This window comes from Eurypyga helias, unplaced genomic scaffold (assembly GCF_000690775.1).
Source record: "Eurypyga helias isolate BGI_N326 unplaced genomic scaffold, ASM69077v1 scaffold27983, whole genome shotgun sequence".
NCBI classification, from domain to species: domain Eukaryota; kingdom Metazoa; phylum Chordata; class Aves; order Eurypygiformes; family Eurypygidae; genus Eurypyga; species Eurypyga helias.
This window is the reverse complement of record NW_010243509.1, coordinates 30,376-50,160: the sequence shown is the minus strand read 5'-3', so window position 1 is coordinate 50,160 and position 19,785 is coordinate 30,376. Positions and strand designations below refer to the sequence as shown.

The 19,785-nt window shown below is 37.8% G+C and overlaps 1 protein-coding gene across 1 annotated transcript in view; it reads right to left on the bottom strand.

Moving 5' to 3' along the window:
- The window catches only part of RFTN2 (raftlin family member 2), a 28,858-nt gene extending 9,965 nt beyond the window's left edge, over positions 1–18,893 (bottom strand). Inside the window, exons 1-7 of the mRNA XM_010149456.1 lie at positions 18,385–18,893; positions 13,541–13,724; positions 11,406–11,517; positions 9,153–9,462; positions 6,430–6,630; positions 2,023–2,144; positions 799–902 (exon numbers count right to left, since the gene is read on the bottom strand). Coding sequence (XP_010147758.1) covers positions 799–902; positions 2,023–2,144; positions 6,430–6,630; positions 9,153–9,462; positions 11,406–11,517; positions 13,541–13,724; positions 18,385–18,523 — 1,172 coding nt within the window. The 5' untranslated portion in view covers positions 18,524–18,893. The remainder of the gene's footprint in view (positions 1–798; positions 903–2,022; positions 2,145–6,429; positions 6,631–9,152; positions 9,463–11,405; positions 11,518–13,540; positions 13,725–18,384) is intronic.
- Positions 18,894–19,785: the final 892 nt, after the last annotated feature.

The following is a 19,785-nucleotide window of genomic DNA, read 5'->3' as shown; positions in this document are numbered from 1 at the left end:
CCATTGTTCTTAATAAGCCCTAAGCCATGACTCAGTACACCGGTTTGTTTTCAAGCCTTGGCAATCAATCTCAAGAGAGCAGAATAAAAAAAAAAAAGAAGAGAGAAAAGACATGTATGCATAATCCAGTGCTTCATTTGCCATTTTTAGCTTGATACCATGAGGAAAAGCACAGTACTTTCTTTAGTTAAAAATCTGGAACCTTATAGAGGCTCCAGGTCTGCTCTTTAGCTCCCCCTATGCAGAGCCCCCTTATTCATCTAAGTATTACAGTAAGAGAACTGAAATCCAGTAGTTTGGGTTCATTTGAAACTAAATAAAATGCCTACATTTAAAAGAGAAACAGCCCAATAACTTGCTGGATTAGCACATTTTAAATCACAATAAATACTGCCTGACTGGCTTGTGGCAACATTACTTCTTACATCGTTTAACCAGTCATTCACCAAGGACCTAAATGAGTGAAACATTTCAACACAAACTTGCATAAACTTGAGAGTAACCCCATTGCTGGGGACTAGGTACGTGATAAAAAAAGTTTCCTAAATAAAAATCTTTAATGTTTAGATACAATCAATGTTTTTTAAGTTTAGGATTACTGGTCTAGTTTGAAACTCACTGAAGGTACAGTCCTGAAACAGTGGGGTAGAAAATGTCACCATAATGCTACCTGCATCTCAAGTTCTATATGCAGGTAGTATTAGCATTTTTTTTTCCTCTTACAATTAATTACACAAGTAATCAAGTGATAAGCCTGAGATTCATACACCAAAAATGCTGTAATTATTGTTTGGGTACCTGTCATGTCGCACAATAGGTGTAGGCAGGACACAGGTCAGGAGCCATCCAAACTCAGCCAGTGTGTGCAATAAAGGTCCATAATCTGTTTTAATTTCACACCCCTACATTAATAATTATAAAAAGTAGTAAAGAGACTCTGCACATGTTTTATTTGGATTTCTACACCAATTACGACTCATTTATAACGAGATAATCTTTTGAGATGACATCGAGATTCATTGTTTCCAACTGAACACAAGTGGAAAGTTCAAGACTAGAGAAAATGAGGAAAACAGAACATTCCCTTCAGGTATGAGACCTGAATCAGCAAGGCATTCAAAGCACATCTCACTCGCTGAACTTGTTACCTTGTAAATTAATGTCTAAAAATTTTTGAACACCTAAATCGGTGTCTCAATTGATGTATTTAGGGTTTTACCTCACATGTGAACAACAAGCATCTCGCCTAGCTACAGACAAGTTTTGGGGGTTTGGTGTTTGGGTTTTTTTTGGTGTATTTAAAAACAAACCAACCCCAAATAAGTGGAAAAAAAGTCTTCATTTTAATTCTTTTTTCCACATTAGTAAATGTATTATTATTGAATATTTCTGAAGCCCTTAGTATCCTCCAGCAATGATTACTTTCAGATGTCAATAATTCATACCAATAATCTTGTAATACTAAAAACATTAAATAATTTTATCGCTGTATATGCAACATTTATTTGTATTTATACTGAGATATACGCATAAGAACAATTATTAGGAAAAATCTTCCATATTTAGCTCTAAAATTCTACTAGAAACACACATCTGAAAACAATGCTCAATTTGCTATCAAATTTTCTTGTTCAGTTTCTAGTTTTTGCTGTTTTCTTCCCCTCTTTGTTTAAAAAAACTTCAACATATTGTCAGTAGAGCTGCGCCTGCTGAAAATATGTCTGTATTGGTCTGAAACACATACATAAAAAAAGCAAACAACATTTTCTTTGGTGGTTGTGCTTGTTGGTAGGAACATTCATAAGCGTCTAGCCAGAATCCCTGTGGCACATTTCTTCTATGCACACCGACCAGTGGCCACAGGCCTGACTTCACTTTTATGAATCAAGGCTTTAGTGTAGTTTATGCAGGTGGCTTCAAGAAACCATTCTGAACCTTTATCAAACATTGGTACAAGCATTCTAAGGAAAAACAAAGAAAACTATAAATAGGAAATTGCAATACTAGTAATCACTAATTTACCTCAATGACTGTCCATTGTTCAACAACTATCGCATCATTTCCTTTCCTGTTGGAGCCTGGAACCCCAGCACCTTCTTCTTCATAGATAAATAATCCCTCTAAAGATTTGGGCAAATAGTCCCCTGTGAACATAAAGACAAATATAAACTGAAATAGAAAGTTTCAGGTTGATATCTTACTGAAATGTATACATGGGCTTGTTTTTTCTCACTGAACAGTTGTTGAAAAAATTGAGACGGCAATTAACAAATTTGAGGTTATTTCTGCATCTAGTTACAACTTGATGTAATCTGCAAGTCAACTTGTTATTCAAAACCCTTTCTGAAATGCAAACTGAAGTATGAACCATTATGTTTTCTCAAAAGCATCGGCCACATTCATGCTGGAATCCAAATTCAAGTTTCCTGTAATCCAGCAGATGGGCACAAACCCTCTTTCTTAACTTCAATATTGTATGCCTGGCAATAAGTGTGGCTTTTGGGGTGGTGGGAGAGAGCAGAGAGATAAATGAAGCATGAAGTGTAAAGCCTAGCTACTGTTGCTTAAATAAATACGTAAATGGCCACAGGAAGAGACTGAAACACAAGTAATTGTAGGAAGATTCCTGATAGGAAGGAAGTTGGAACACAACTCCCTGACTCACTTGTTGGAGCCTGACAGTATCTGGCTGGCCCAAGCTAAAGCTGTGCATCAAACATCGGTTCATTTTCTGGTTTTGCTTCTCCTTCCATCAGGAGCCTTCTGTATAGATGTACCTTGCCAGATGACCATCTTAAACTAAATTTGAACAGTAACATTATGTACATCTTTGTGCCAATATTGGTGATACTCTGAAGATTAAAGAGATGATAGTTTCCGCCACAGGTTCAGGGAAAGAAGGCAGATAAAGAAAAAAACACCCAGTGAACATAGAAGACTAATGGAATACAACTAGTCTGGTTTTAAAAACCAACCAGACTGGCACAGAAGTTGTACTACATAAACCAGGAATTTCCATTTTTTGAGCATAGTTATCTTATTCTTAGATTACACATAAATATCATTTGATTGTACATGGAACTTAATATATGGCTTCAGACACAAACATATCAATATCTACACAAGTCCTAATAATTCATAAACACTCAAGCTTAAGTTCATGGACTTGGACCTTTCTTCAGTGTTCAAGCAGATACTTAAAAGAGGCTGTCCACCTACAACACATTAGGATATCTGTTTATCGTTTTTCAAATGTGACAGAATAAATTTTAAACAGTTATTGACACAAGTACCATGTCAAAAATCACCTGTATTGAAAAAGCTGCGTATGTGGATAAATTAAAATAGTTAGCTTTTTGCTTTTGTTAGAATTAGTACTCAAAGAAAAAGTGCTGCATGACAGATAACAAACCAGAAAAAGCAAAAACATTGCCACAGCATTGCTACTAACCTTAGGTACCTCTGTGATCATGACAAGGCAGCTCCAAATGGAGGAACACCAAAACAATCTAAATGGCTGCTAAAAGAGAACTTACCTGGCTTATTTTTATGACTGCATCCTCTCTCAGCAGCAGAACACAGAAGTTGTATTAATACAAATAAACAACGATTTTTGAAAAATTTTTATGTTAAAACTTCTTCCTGCCTTAAACTGGGTATTGCATTTTGATCCTGGTAGCGAGAGTTCTGCTGACTCTGCAGATCATGTGCAGAGTCCAAACCAGGGGAGGATTTCTGTGCAGCTGCCTGACTCGTATCCAGTGGTTTTATTAAACCAATAGTTAATGTATGCTCATTTCACTGAAGCTCTATAAAAGGACAACTATTGGTAAAGCCACCTCAGTCTAGCAGCAAACAAAAGTGAGGTGAAGATGACAATTAGATATCCCATTTAGAAATACAAGAAGTAATGATAGTAATGAGTACAAGTGCTTAAGTACGTTTTCTGCCAAGAAAAGCATTTTACACGTCCCTCTGTTGAATGCCAAACTTCTCCCTGGTTAGAAAAGTCTTCCACGTTGAACTCAAGAACAAACATTTTAGCTTAAGAACTCAGTAGCAAAATTAATTTCTTGCTGTGGTTACAGACACTTGATCAGCTGCCGAATTCCATCCACAGAATGAGCTGTGCCTTTGAATATACACGGTTTAATTCAGCAGCGCCCCACCCGTGAGTAGCCGAAACACCGACCAGCCAGGCAGGGCTGAAGCAGAAGTACCAACTTCTGCCAAGAGGCAACACGAAGACCCTAAATAAGCCATAACCTGGGTATCACAGATGGGATGGCTATTCACATAGAGAAGAGCAGACAGCTACAGGGGAATGGGAAGACTGCAACACTGTTCTTGGACAACAGCTGCAAAGATTAATTTCAACAGCTGCCAAAGACACTCCTCCGTGAATTGTAACCTATCTCCAGAGAGTTATTTTCCAGCTCTAAAATATCTGCACTGAAAACTAGGAGTCTGATTTCTCACCTCTCCTCCCCCAAAGGAAACTTAGTTCTTCCACTGACTTAATAGATAGCAAAAAAGTTGGCCAATATAACTGTGCCATTAGACTGGTTATGTGCACAAAACAAAGTTGAATTTGGCAGCCAGTCCCTCTCCATCTGATATAAATATAGTGATGTTTATGTGCTTGTGATCCTCTTACAATCACTGTATTTACTCTATTGCAGAGCTAAAGAAATGCCGCGATTCACGCTCTAAACTACCGAGAACAATGAAAACAGACGAGTTCTCACTATTTTCAGGGTTTGATTTTTGAAGAACCCACATGATTTAACTTCCTAAGATTTAAAATGTTTTTAGCTTTTTTTAAAATCTATGTCCTTCTTAATCCAGGCCATGTGAATGGGATGCTGAATGCACATTATTTTAAATCAGAACATCAGGAAAAAAGCATTAAATAAAGCATACAGTAAATAGAAAAAACACTCAAACCCCCTGTTTTGTGTAATTCATGTAAGAAGTGGATGTCAAATGACTTAATAAGAAAGTGCCTTTCATAAGTACACTACTGCACTTGATAATCAGCCTGAGTATTGCAAGACTCATTTAAGGTCTCTGAAACTTTTTCAATGCAGTTTTTACAAGACTTCACTGCAGCCCTGTGCTTTGCTTGCTTACACTGAACAGTCATAAGCAATTCTACAGAAACACCAACAACTTAGAACTTCGTACAAGCAAGAAGTGAACAGACCCAAAGACAAAGTTTCACATTATTGAGGTATAAATTCTAAGTTTGCTATCAAACAACATTTCAAGAATTAATAAATTCTGAAACAGTTCATTAAGTCAGGCTCTTGGTCTGTCCCCCTAACACTGGAGTACGACCCTTTTCTTCCCATGACTTTCAAGTAATCACACAACAGTAGCTACATACTTTTTATTGCAAAACTTCTGATCTCTGGCTTTCAGACAAATTCAGTTCAAATGAAAGTGAATTTCTATCAGAGTTTATTGGCTGAAGTATTTTGACCTCTAAAAGAGGTGTTCCAGTTATCAGCAGTGGTACAGCCCTGCCAAGGCACAGGATTTTGGGCTCAGCCAGGTGTGCAGTGATGGGACTGCACCAGCAGCAGCACTGCTGACATCAGGCTTGTGTCTGCTCATGAGGAGGATGAGGGCTGGGAACTCAGAAAGAGCTAGCAGGATCTCTCCAGAACAAACACCGAGATCAAACCCAAACCGGTAGAATTATGAAAATTTGAAGATTCCTGTGGCCAGAAGTTCTATCATTGTAGCAATCTGAGTGTTAACTGAGCTGATAGATTCCTGCAGAAGACCTCTCTCCCACCTGTGTGAGGAGGGCCTGAAGGATCCACCTGCAGGTGAGGGCAAGGACAAAACCAGATTTCTCTACTCTCCATGTATGCCCATACCAGAACAAGCTTCAGGATCAACAGTTGAATTTGAATGCAATTTGCTGGTTTGGAAAGAATTTAAACTCAAAGAGCTGGAGAAATCAGGAAGCATGGAAAGCCTGACTTCAGTTTAAAGGTACAGTAAGCACAATGAGAACTTAAGGTGCTCGGTCTCATTACAAATATTCAGAGTGCAGCACAGTATCTACAGTGAGCAGGAGAATGTAAACATCAGGGAAACATGTATGTAATTTTTTCCAATTTTAGTTTCCTTTAAAAGAAAAACAAATGCAAAATGCTTATTTCATTATAACACTACACTAATTTCCTGCTTTGTAAATTTTCAATTTGATAAAACAAAGCCAAAGTTCTCATTATTCAGAGCTATAACTGCTCAGAAAACAAGTTATTCCTTTTTCAGGTATCAGATTCTGTAAATTTACAATGACTATCTGAACATGTTTTCACGGTGCCCTTCACACCAAGAAGCAAAACACACAAATGATGTAGTTCTACATAAACAAGTAAAAGCTGCATGATATTCTGGGGCAATACTCACCTTTAGAAGTTTCCCAGTGTACAAATGAATCAATTAAGGACAATCCTTGTTTATAATAAAATGTGGTTAATTCTAGCCAGTCTGCTTCCAGTGTACTAATAACTGGCCCCTTTCTTGTTACTTTCATTGACAAAACGCCTTCATGATAGGTCCAGCAGGTAGAATCATCATCAAAAACATTGAAGACTGTATACAGCTTGTCTAAGAAAAAGAAAGAAGAATGAACCTCTGGAAGACAATGCTCCAAACCAGAGATATGAATCTCTTATTTCAACATGATTTTCTGATACTGAACAACAGTTTTAGGAATTGTTTCCTGATGTGACTGTACTCAGCCTGAGCCCAAAACACACCCAGGATGAGGCAAGAGCTCTGGGATATGAGAAAAACGTGGACATATTACAGTTGGGTTGTCACTGAACATTTTTGGTAGGTGGATTTTGCATAGAGAAAATAAACTAGAGCTAAGAAAAACCCAGTGGAAACAGGCTTTATTTCTACTATTGATGGAACCTGTGATGACAAATATTTGAAGTTTCTGTAACAGAAGATTACCAAAACAGTTTTCTAAATTTAAATACTACAAATGCCTTGCACAATACTGACTTTTACCCATTATTTTCTTAAGATTACTTAACTACCAGTATAATTAGTTGCCTACCAAGGCTTCCCACACAGTAACTGACAAGTAAAAGTTAGATGTACAAAACCTGCGTATCCTAGAATGCTTTTTATACATAGGCATTAATACAATGCTGTCACAAAACCAGCCATAAAGAAGCATTAATCAAAATTCACAAGTCCATAGCTTTTCAGGAAGTCACTGGTGACAAGTTATGAAGTCCTAGCTATATAAATGTGTTCTACAAATACACTGACATATGTCACTGCTGTGGAGAAATAAAGCAGTTGCCAAAAAAAGCACTCAGATTGCCTACCACCTCAACATCTGAACAGCCTAAACCAAGTTTTCCAATACACACGTGTGCATCAGAAATTTGCCTCTGCAAGCAGTGTATTTATAAGTGGTCAGAATTCACACGCTATGAACCCCAAATCTAGAATCTGGACACTAGTTTTGCATCTTCTGATAAGACCTAAATAGAAATGGCACACTGAAGTGGCAGTGCATACCTACACAGCATGTAAGACTTCCTTGGAAAATTCACATCAGTGGTTTTCTTTTTTTTTTTAAATGGTTACATACAACACTTATGAAAACTTAACTGCCTTTTTAAGTTTTGCCTTATGAACTCCAATATGTGACTAGCAGTAGAGAAGCCTGGCATGTTCTTGCCATGGCTTTTTGAGAATTTCCCAAGACGACTGCATGTAGGGGATACACTGGTTACACCAGTCCACATGAACAAAGCTCCTTAACACAGCCAAGAGTTTACAGCTTTTTACGCACAGGATTTCTACTCTGCTACACTGTGCGAATCCACTATCTCAAGCTGTAAGGAAAAAGTTAAGCTTTAACAGATCATGCTATAATGGTTCAGCCTGTTGTACAAGAACCTTGAATTCAAGTGTTGAAAATAAGAGGGACATTGATTACCTCAGTGCTAAGTCATTTTCCTGACTGTCTACAAACGGGAAAGGGTGCTTAACTCTTAACAGGGAAGTGAAAAGGGTGCCTTTGAGAGCAATTAACACGCCTGCCCCATCAAGGAAAAACTTATTATGTCAAAATGCAGTCTGACATGAAAGTTTCATGCTGCCCATTTTCTACACAATAATATCCTGCATTAGTTCTCATGCCTTTTTTTAGATTACTTCTTCCTGTTAACCTTTTCTCCCTCATAAACCAGGAGGCCTCAGTATCAGAAGTCACTGTTTCAGGCAATCTCTCTCACAAAGAATCTCAGATTCTTCTACAACTAAAGTTCTCTACCACAGCACCAGTATTCTTCAGTAATACTTTTCCTTCCTAAGCAACTTTTAAACACTTACTTTTCTCTAGTGTAAACTCACTTTGTAACAATCACCCTCTCTGATTTCATGGCCAATGCATTCAGTTAAGTGATCTCTTTCAGGATGCTTCTTGAAGGCATGTTAACCAGAGAGAATCCATTATGAACGGATTTGTTTCCTCTAAGTTACGTGAGTTGGCTAGAGCACACAAAATTGCAGCTCCAGAAGTAAAGGGATCACTCATCAGGTTTGAAACTGGCCAAGACCTAGAATCATAATGTATTCTTGGAAATCCATTACATATTTACGATTTAATATTAAGAGTGAAAACTATATGCATTTAGGAAAAATTTTTAAAGCAACTGCATCTTTGTAAGAGAAATTATATTTTTACTGCCACGTTATACACATACCAAGTGAAAAAGCTATGTTTGCACTACATGAAATCAGAATTACACTGTGGATAATCTTTTGGGGTTTGTTTGTGGGTTTTCCTCCTTTTCCTTTAATTTATACTGTCAAAATTAAGAGTTTGTATTTATAATGTTCTGTATGAAAACTGAAATATCATTTCACTCTATTACCCCAGTTCACACACACACAGGGCAAAAGGTAAATATTTCTTCTGTTTCCTCAGCTGGCAACCTTTTTAGAAACACGTATGCATTTAAGGAAGATGCATCTTCCAAACCCACCATTTCGTACAACAGAACATGCTGTGGTGTTCTTTGTCTTACACCTTTTTTAAAAGGAAAAACTGCTCAATAAAATACCTTATATTTCTGCAATACTTGAGCAGTGTTTATTACCTTCTCCTTTTCGTTGTTTAACAGGGCTGACTTCTTTCCCAAACTGGAAATCTGCATCCTGTAAGAGACAGCTTTCTCCTTGCATTTCCTCTTCTATCCCACTCTCAGATGAGTGACCACTCAATGTCCCTTCATTCCAGTTTTTGTAATCATCAGAATTTTTTCTGCCGTGTTCCCTATTTCTTCTGCTCAGTGTTGATTCCAGCTCTGCACTTCCATCCGTGCTTGTTCCATTACAGGATTTAGGCTGGGGAAAATGTTGTGTTACAAATCCAACAAACTTCTTTCCTCTTTTAGCAGCTTCATTAACCTGTATTTTCAACAGAAATTTGTCTGAAAAGTGATTTTAGAATTGCATGTACGTACAAGTTGTTGAAAAGTTACATATTCTGCCTAACTGAAGTGTTGATTTTCAAGGACAAAAAACACAACAATGTACTACAGGAGGGTGGCTTGTTTTTGTATACTGCCCACATTTCAAAGTAAAGGGAAGTCTCCCAGCATGTCTTCGGGCTCAGGCCAAATTAGGTGGCCAACACTGGCACTGATTTTAGTGCATACAAAATCCTTCATTTAGAACACATCCAAAGTATTTCACTTGCTGTGTCGTAGCAACAAGTGTACTGATGCAAGAAGTAGTATCGTCTCTCTAAACACATGATATGAGTCATATTAAAATTACTTTAGAAATATTTGTCATGTGTCATGATTCATTATCCCCCGGTTCCTTTGGAAGATCCTCAGCTTCCCTATTACTGAGAATAGTGAATCAGCAGAGAAAGGAGAGAGCTAGAAACAAATTAAAACTCTCAACTCTGCTTTCTGCTAGTGGTGTCTTTCTCTGCCCTGAAATCTCAAAATATACCTATAGAATATGTGTCTACCTGTGGGATATAGCTTGTGAAAGGAGGGGTGGGTTTTTTGCTGGGATAAGGAGTGCTGCCATCTAAGGAGGTGATCCCGCTGCCGTCCTGTGTTATAAGCTCCCCTGTGCAATAAAGTCTTTCCAGGAAAACACAGAAACCCCAGTCCAGATGGAAGAACTTGCCTGGGAAGTACTGCATTAGTAAGGGCAGCGAGAGAAGGATCTCTACCCAGTTTAACTATTAATCAAGAGCGAATAACACTCAAATAGCTGATGGTAGTACAATGCCTTTTTAGTAGCATGGCAGACCAAAGCATTACCATCTACCACTATTATGTATGTACAGCAATGATACATGCCAGTCACTGACTAGACACAGCTGCTGCTTCTAAGACAACCAAATAATTTAAAATCCTGTGACAAGCAACATGCAGAAAAACAGGTAATATGACAATCTCTTTCCTGAAATGCCAGAGTCTTATGGGTTCAGATCTTTAACTAAAACCCTGGGAGCATTTTAAAAATCAAATTATTTTCACATACTACTACTGTTCCAGATTTGCTAGCAAGACAATTGAAGCTCATTTCAAGTGTATTTTTCCTTTAAGTGTTTGTCTGCTATGCTATACAACCAACCTGGCTGGTTGTATAAACACGTAATGGTTCCCATTTTAAATTGTGGGCACCTGAATATTTCAAAACAAACCATTTCATAATTATAAACAACTGATAATTTCAAAGACCATTAAACATCCCCAATGTGCTTTTTCCTCTACTTCTTTCCTTGGCAACTAATGTAAAAGATATCACTATGTCTTGTAATAACAAGGAGTTTCCTGTTTCACCAAGTCTTCAGTTTTGCAGAGGAAGTTAAACACAAGAACTAGAACTACAGCTTGCATTCCAGTGGACACTTAGTTTTCTTTAACTACACAGCATCTTCAAAAGCTGTGAATATTTAATACACTTACTGTGTCTCTTGAATTTCTATTAAAGAATCCTAGAAATTGAATATATTAATTTTCATTAAGAATACCTTATTTAACCCAGAACAACGTAAGATTTCAGATTTTTTAAAAAATTTATTCCAGAAAAAGTCATCATACAACCACTTTATAAAGACTAAGTGAAGAGTCTGGGCCTGATTCTGCTTTCAGTGGTGTAAGTGGCCAGCACTAAGGCTCAGAGGCCTCAGCACTAAGTCCTAAATTAGGAAAAAAGCAGCTAGTGAAGAAAAATAACAATTTTTGCATCAAGAAAAGACTGTAGCTTTTATAAAACAAACCAAAGTTGAAACCCAAAACTAAAAAACCCAATCAACAACTGTATGTAACTTACACATATGGCAGAAAAGCATCTGAAGAGAAGTTTGAACAAACCTCCATTACCTTATCTAGCAGTTCTTTCACCACCTCATTTGTCAGTGTTTCATACATTAAAGGACATTCCTCAATCACCAGCCTGGGGTGCCTTTGTGCTCTGGGTGTTGCATGCTTCTGGCTAGAACACAGAAAGAAAGCAGTCTTTGTCAGTAGTTTGCTGCTGACTTGGGCAAATGCTTGCATGTAGAATTCTTTCCTTCTGCAATAGTTATGATTGACATACTGGCAATGCTTCTTCATACTTCTAAATAGAAGTCAGCCAGTTTTGGTGCTTTGTTCTGCTTCTGACACAAAGTGGCAGGTACTGTGTATTACCATGTCAGGGGAAGAATAACATTCCTGTGGAAATATGAGTATCTTAAGACTGTTAATAGACATCTTTTGGAACATGAACTTTATGGACAAAGAGCCCTGCTTTTGTAATAGACAAACCTAAAATCTCTTATAATGCAAAAAATACTATTTTAAGCTATAAACATAGCAAGCCCGAAACAGATGTGTTTAGTACGAAACACAATAAATAGAAATTGTACTTCTATATTGTCTACATGCTGCTGTTCAGTGTTTGTAAGTAAAGCAGAGTTAGTTGCAGCTATTGTATGAAATAGTGTTGGCAAATACTATAAACACAATACAGTAACAGTTACGTTGGGCTAGGTTATGTTTAAATAGCTCAGATTTGAGAATCCACCAAGATTTAACTTCCATTTGAAGTTACGAAACAGTATTATTCATATTTTATCTAAAGCTCAAACAACAATAGTTGGTGTATGTCAATAGCGTAACAGGATTTTATTTGACATTTCCTTCACTCTCTTTTGCTTTAGAATGAAACATCAATGAGACACTCAAATACAAAAGGTCACTTTCCAGATAGCAGCCTGAGAAGCTGTACTTGTCCACAGGAAAAGCAATGTATGTACGTATAGCACCTGCACAGGAAATTGGGAACCTACACCCAATGGTTTTCATATGCAGGGTCTCATCCTTCACCTATTCAGAGGCCTAAAGGCTCAAACCACAGCTCATGAGGATTCCACACCTACAGGGATAAGGTGAGTTGTGGGAGCTGTGCTGCCAGTGTCAGCTCTTTGGAGCCTGAGCTCCCAGGAGCAGGAGTTCTACTTTTTTTACTCAAGCATTTTGCCCCATGGACAGCATTCACCTTGTCTGCAATCGAATTTATAAGGTAAACTGTGCGAGCAGCAAATGCCATGGACAATGCGTGTTTAAGCAAAGCATTTGAGAAGCTCTCTCAAACGAACCCTGTTTTAGAGAATCATTATTGGAGTGGCAGAGGCACCTTCCAAGTCACACTCATCTGATCTTCCAAAAGAAAATGAAAGAATCTTTGTGCATCACACTAGGGTACAGCAGAGAAGGGGAAGCATGACAGCTCTTGATGCAGTAAGAAACCTACTTTTCTGGTTGTTTAAAAGAAGAACAAAATATTATCTTTGCATTCAAAGCAACTAATAGTAAAATTGGTAAAAATAGTAAAATTTCTTTATGATCAGTCATTGCAGTGCAGAGGAAACAGGAGTAATAAGCAAAGACTATAGAGATGGAACATAAACTCTTGATTCTCCCTCAGTGTCAAAACCAAGCTTTTGTATGCCCCCAATCACAGAATTATCTCCTCCTTAGTAAGAAGGAAAAATAAACTGACTAACCAATCCACACTTTATAGGTCATTCTCCCTGAACAGTGCTCTTAGGAGAAAGGAGAAAACACAAAAGTTCTGAAAACAAAGGCAAGAGACATGGGAGAATTTAAATCAGCATATTACTGTTCCAGTGTTTTGTTTAGTCTTACATTTGCTGCAGGTTATAAGACACAGAATACCTTATTATAAAAACATACTAAACAAAATGGTAAACTAACAATTTATCTTCTCACAGATTATGATAAGGAACTTTGGATTTTTGTTTGGACATTTACTAAGGCAAATTAAACATTCTCCTATTGCATGCTTAGTGTTAATTAAAAAAAATTACTAACCTCCTCACCATTCTAAACAAGGAACAGTTACTCAATTCTCTGAGGTGCTCATTTCAAGTTGATAAGTTATGCTTGTTGAGCAATCCACTTACAAATGGTTTAAGTAATGGATCAAGGTATGCTAATTATTTCATTGTTACCTTAATTTTAATCGTGAAAGTACCACTCGATACATGTGACTTGCAGGGAAACTCCTTCTACGTCCAATTGGCAGTATAATAGGATGAACAGCTCCTGCAACATATCCCTTGTTGTAATATTCTTCCACCTTAGATGCTATATCCAACACAGAACCAATCTTGATAACTTCTGGATTTGAAGAAGCTAAAATTGAAAGCAGAAAAGAGAAGCACATTATACTGTATGTCCATATACTTTTTGGGTGAGTACCTTTTTATATAAATCACACCATCTACCCCAAGACATCTTCTAAAAAGCTACAGTTCTATTTACACAAGAAAGAGCAGATTTACAGCTGATTCAACTAGCTGAAGTACATACTTTTACAAGTTAATATGCTCTATTTTTAAACTATTTGGCAACACTTTATGTTAAATTAGCTTGCCAAAGCTAGATCCAAGAGCTGCATCAACATCTCAACACACAATAGGTCTGGAACGTAACAAAGCGACTACTCTGTCTAGCCAAAGCCTTAAAATACGTGGAAGCTGTATCCTTCAACCCTAGTTGTGAGGTAAATTCCCATACAATGAATTTAAGCCTAGAGCAATTGGTTTGTTTTTCTTAAATACTTTTTTTGGATCTCTAAAAAGTCATCTGGGGATTGTAGGCTGAAATTTGAACACAGGCCCCATTCCTTTTTCCAGTAGACTTAAGTACATGTCACCTAAGCAAGCTATATGGTGTCACTAATTTCTAAGGAGGATCCCTTGGAGTGTGTGCATGCATTTCCAATCAATGGGCAACAGCTAAGTAGTCCATAGCTACTGTGGAAAACTACACAGATAAAGGGAACACATTTTGGAGAACCTTTTTTTGAATGATGTGATTCACAGCTTTTGCACAGAGAAAAGGGAGATTCCACACTGGTAATAGATGACATTCTGCCACAGTAAGTCTGATGGTCAGTAATTCCTGTTCCCCTCAGCTCCAACTGGAATTGTAGATGCCCTCAAGAGCCTCCACAGAGCAGGAAATCAACATTCATACACAGACAGTAACTGCAGAGTAACTTTGCCAGCATGTATTTCCCATCACCAAAATTTTCATCCTCTGCAGACATGAACTCTTACGACAAGACAGGTTGGCTTGGAATCTGTAAAGTCTCTATCAGTGACTGCTGCTGGAAGTGACTTACTCTTTGTGTTCTGATGGGCCCCTCTCTCTACAAGGCTTCTCTTGCATTAAGTGTTCAACATGCTTAAAGGATGCCCCAACTGGAATTAAGTGGCCTCACAACATGAAATTAACTCAATGAATACATTTACATACTCTTATCTACCTGCCCTATATTGTAGGTGCGCAACATCAAGGAATTTAAGGGCTTTAAAGACACAGCAACCTATTCTACTGGATTAAAGTACCATAAACCAGACACACTGATCTTCAGTATGCCCAAATCTGTATTTGAATAAACTGAATGAGAACTCTGCTGATTCCTGAGAGATGTTTTCTGTAAAATATCAACCTCTATACTGCTTTCCCACCATAAAATGGAGGGAACTTATATACTGAGATATAAGTATTACAGAGGGCTTATTTTAATGTAAAAACCAAACCAACACACAAAACCAGAGATGAATGTTTTACAACACTAAAATGCTTTCAAATACATCTTTTCAAGGGAAAAAGGAACGAAGGGCTAGTCTGCTTGCCACTGTGTAAAAGCCTTAACAGCTCAGAACAGCTATCAAAAGAAACCAGAATAATACGTACTGTGAGAAACACACATCTTGTAAACCATCTTGTGCTACCTTGCCTTCTTTTTAAGCAAACAGTACATCACAGCCCTCCCTTTCATAGATGGGGGATTTGGCCCACAGTAATGCCTCCATCCCAAGATTCCACTCATAGTAAACCCAGAAGACATTAAATGAGTATTGAAGGAGTAACTGTCCTACAGTCCACAAGCCAAAAACACAGGAATGCATGCAATATGAACATCACTGATTTTGCTAATGTCAACCATTTTTCATTAATAAAGTTTCCTTCCTGATATGCTTTCAACAGGCAGCCAAAACACTCTTAGAAGTACCAGAACTACAGCTAACTTGCTAGTTGTATAGTAAACTTGAGGTGCAGGATATTGACCATGACCACAGCTACTTCATACATATTCACACAGTTATTCAGAGTGACAAGAACTTCACAGCATGTCATATTAGTATGCTGATGTGAAAAACCCTGGCATCATTATTCATTCTTTTCCCTAATAGGAGAGCTGTGGAAAAGGTGTAAGTATTCTGCTTGGGTAGAGTATTTAAACTGTCCCTACTTTATGGTTAAACCGACCTCAAAAATTTAACAGCTGTTTTTGTAACTGAGGTATGCCTCATGATTGAGGCTACAGAATTTACAGCCCTAGACAGGCACTTAAAGTTACACTTCAGAGTCCACTGCTTAATTTCCTTTGTACTATTCAATCCCACCAAAATGAAAGACTGGCTGTAATTTTCTTATTTGGGATTCTCCTGATGCAGAAGGACCTCCATGAAACTCAAAGCTGATTTTTACAGTAATGATTACAGTATGTTGGAGACAGCAAGGGAGAAGCCAAGGTAGAATACACTACTGATAGCTAAGATGGACAGGGACTCCAGGCCCATTAGTTTGGCCTACAGCATGGCTGACCTCATCTGCATCATAGCCTGGGAGAAGATCAGGGACTCCTGAAAGTCTCCCCAGCAGGCCTATTTTGACTTCACAGAGTTTAGCCTGATGAAGCAGAGAATAAGGCACATTAAATGGAAATAATGCATTTATGCTTGCTGTACTTCTACTTTAATGCAGGACATGATATCCTATGAGATCCTACCGTAAGGTACATATGCAGATCTTGTTTTACTTAGTGCCAGATCCAGCGGTAATAAGTCACTCAGGCAAACACCGAACTCAGATGTTGGGGAACACCTTGCTCTGGAAATCAGCAGACAGAATGCCATGAAGGCATAACACAGCTTGGCAGACTGAAAACTAACTTTGGTCTAAAGTGATGAAAGGCTTTCCCTTCAGATTCATTTAGCCAAAGGATATTCAAGTAGCAGCAAGATTGTGAGCGAACTGACTGCGGTAGAAAGGGAGAAGGAAAAATAAAGAGAGTCCAACACACTCCCCACAGTGCTTCAGCCAATCCCACATTTCATAAGCAAACAGAATTTGGAAATGCCTCCAAGACAGTGTATACACTTCTTTCTGTATTCATGATCTTAGCTCTAAGAAGTAGAGCCTCCAAACAAAAAAATATTTCAAGGCCAAATACACATGCAGCTAGAACCATTCAGGATACCTGTGTTTACAAATCCCCTTGCATACAGTCAGAAACCAAAAAGATAGTAAGCAACTATCTAAAAACTGATCTCACTTATTTCATTCCACAATAAGTCACTGGAGCGAAGCACTTCTGAGTATCAGACTAAACAGGAGAACATGAATCTGCAGTGCTGTTGTGAGAGGTTGTTAAAATAGAGATGCACCTTTATTAGCACTTGTTTGACATGCTTTTTCTTAAAAGTCACAACCACCTTTACAAATCCTTTATGCAACACCTCCAGAAACCTGTTACTTTAAAAACACAACAGCTATTCAGAACACTAAATGCTCTTCAGTCTCAAAGTTTTAGTATGCTATTACCAGCAGTTGCTAATTCATGTATGCGTTAGGCAGCCTAAGCTTTATTACCACTACTACTTACTCAAAGTTTTGTTTCTTCAAAGAAGCCAGTGAGAAACTCTCTCTATGTGCAAATAAACAGAACAGTCAGATGTCAAGTACTGTAACTTAAAAGAATGTGGCTTCTGTTAGTATCTTGCAATTTTTCAATGAACAAACCGATAGATTTTAATTTCAATTACTACTACAGCCCTTTAACTTGGAATTAAACTAAACAGAGGCCAAGTTTTGTTTATGAGAGTTCTGAAAAATATAAGACATACACTTATCAAACCCTTCTAGCAATTACTCTTACTTCAAATCCCTGTTATTAAGAATTTCCAGTAGATTGGCTTGTTAGAAAATGCAAGTTACTACTAAAGTGACTGCAAAACTGAGCTGCCTGTTCTCGGAGGGCAGCCATCTGGGCTTGTTTATGTTTTCAACTTGGTGGAACAGGGAGTTACTCTGTTAGAGACGGGACACCCTCGGGAAGGAAGTATCCCACAGAGCACTGTCTGCCTCTAGCTGCGCATACAAATTTTGTTTCATTTTGGTCCCATTTTCAAAACACTACACAACAACTACAAGAAAAGCATTTGGAAAAAAACAGCAAGATGAAAGTAAGACTGACTAAAACATCTACCCAGAGACTGGGGTGGGCATAAGAGGGGAAGCTACTCCTGGTGTACAACTAAGAAACAGACTTACTTCTGCATAAAGTAACAAGGACAATGACAGCCTGTTTTCATGAGTTGAGCACATTTTAAAAAATTGTTATTCAATTAATGCTCAGGCACAGGGTATTTTCTGAACCACCACACTGAGTTCAGACAACCATTATTCAAAGTGAATACGGATGGCAGTATCAGATTTTCCTAGTTTCCTATGAGTCAAACAGTTTTTAAGCCAGCTTCCTTAACAAGGACAGTTGTGTAATTTGGAGAGCTTGGTTGTTAAAAATACTTCAGTAGCTTCCATTGTAATTTTATCTAAGTGAGAACCTCCGTCATGATTTGTGTTTCAAAATAAAAGTCTTACATTTTGGCTAGTTCTGACTTACAGTAAATCTTAGATACTTTGATCAAACAAGATAGTACTAAGTTAAAACGTATTCCTTGCTTTCTCAAAAGAATAAAGATACGTAAGGAGATACCTTCTAAAGCAAAATCCAGCAATACGTATTCATAGGCAGAATCAGTCTTTGTTTCAACTTGTGGTCTCTTCAGTGTAGAAAAGATTTTTCCAGGGCTGCTATCATCTGGGTCTTCCAGCTTTCTCAGTCCGCACCCCATGGCAAGATCTGCAAATGATTAAATCACAGGAAGAGGTGGGGGGAGCAGCAAGATCTGTTGCTCCCACTACAGGGGAAAAAAAAGGAACTGAATAATTCCCCTTGATTTTGTTTTCTATTAACTGTAAATCCAAATACAGAAAAAGTCTGGTTCCCAAATCAAAAGGCGAAGGTACTTTCCATTCATTTTTTTCCACAGAAACAGTAAGCCCGTGGTGATTTCAAGCGACAAACTTGGTAAGAGTCTGCTTGATTCTGCAGCGATGTTAGAGCTGCTACAAACTAGCAGAGATTTTCCATGCCACGTCAATTTACAGCCAGCCCCCTATCAGTGCTCCCTTGCAGAGGACACCAATAGTGCTTTGTTTGTCCTTCTAGACAGACTGGGTAAAGGGGAGGGGGGGTGGGTGTAGGGGGGGGAAGAACTGAAAAAAGAAAGTTAGAGAAACTTAGCTGTAATTACTTACCTCCAGAAGTTCTACTCAACTGCAGTAGCAAGTTGGACAAACAGAAAAAAGCAAGTTAGTCAGGATGAAAGAATGAGAAAAGAGCCTCAACATGGTTGGAGACGAAAATCATTTCCAGAAAGGAAGTCAGCTTCAAGAGGAAATTGCTTCTGGCATCTCAAAGGGTAGAAAAGTAAATGAAAAGCAGTTTAGTCCTTATTTTAGTTTTCAAAGTTTGGTTCCTATTTCCTTTCCACAGGAACTTTCTTCCACAGGAAAAAAAGAGAACCAAAACAAACCAACATATTGTAATTATGTAAAATTATGTAGTAATTTCTTGTCAAGAAAAATTACTAAGAATCTACATTGCTAGAATCAACTTACATCACTGGTTTGGATAAACACCAAAAATGACACTGAAATATTCATTTCAGAGACTTTTTCAGTTTTATATATTCATATAGTTACAAGACTTAGTTCCCCATTTTTCATGGGTATTGAACAACCAAAATCCTCCTCTACCAGGCTGACATCACTCCAGCCACAGATTCAACATCGTTTCCCAAGTATATTTTTCTTTAAGTCCTGAAAATTTAGTATAATTTTAAAGGGCTCTCATTACTCTCACTTTAATTACTACAAGTCACTTCTAACTGTATTACACCTGGTGCAGACCATAATAATGCATGGGAAAACAAAGGAACAGTGATTGACTTGTCTAAGGCCCTGTTTTACTGCCAGGGTGGGCCACTGGGAAATGTAACTTGATTTTCAGACTGCGTCTAGAGAAATAAAGAGTCATCTAGAAAAAAAAAAA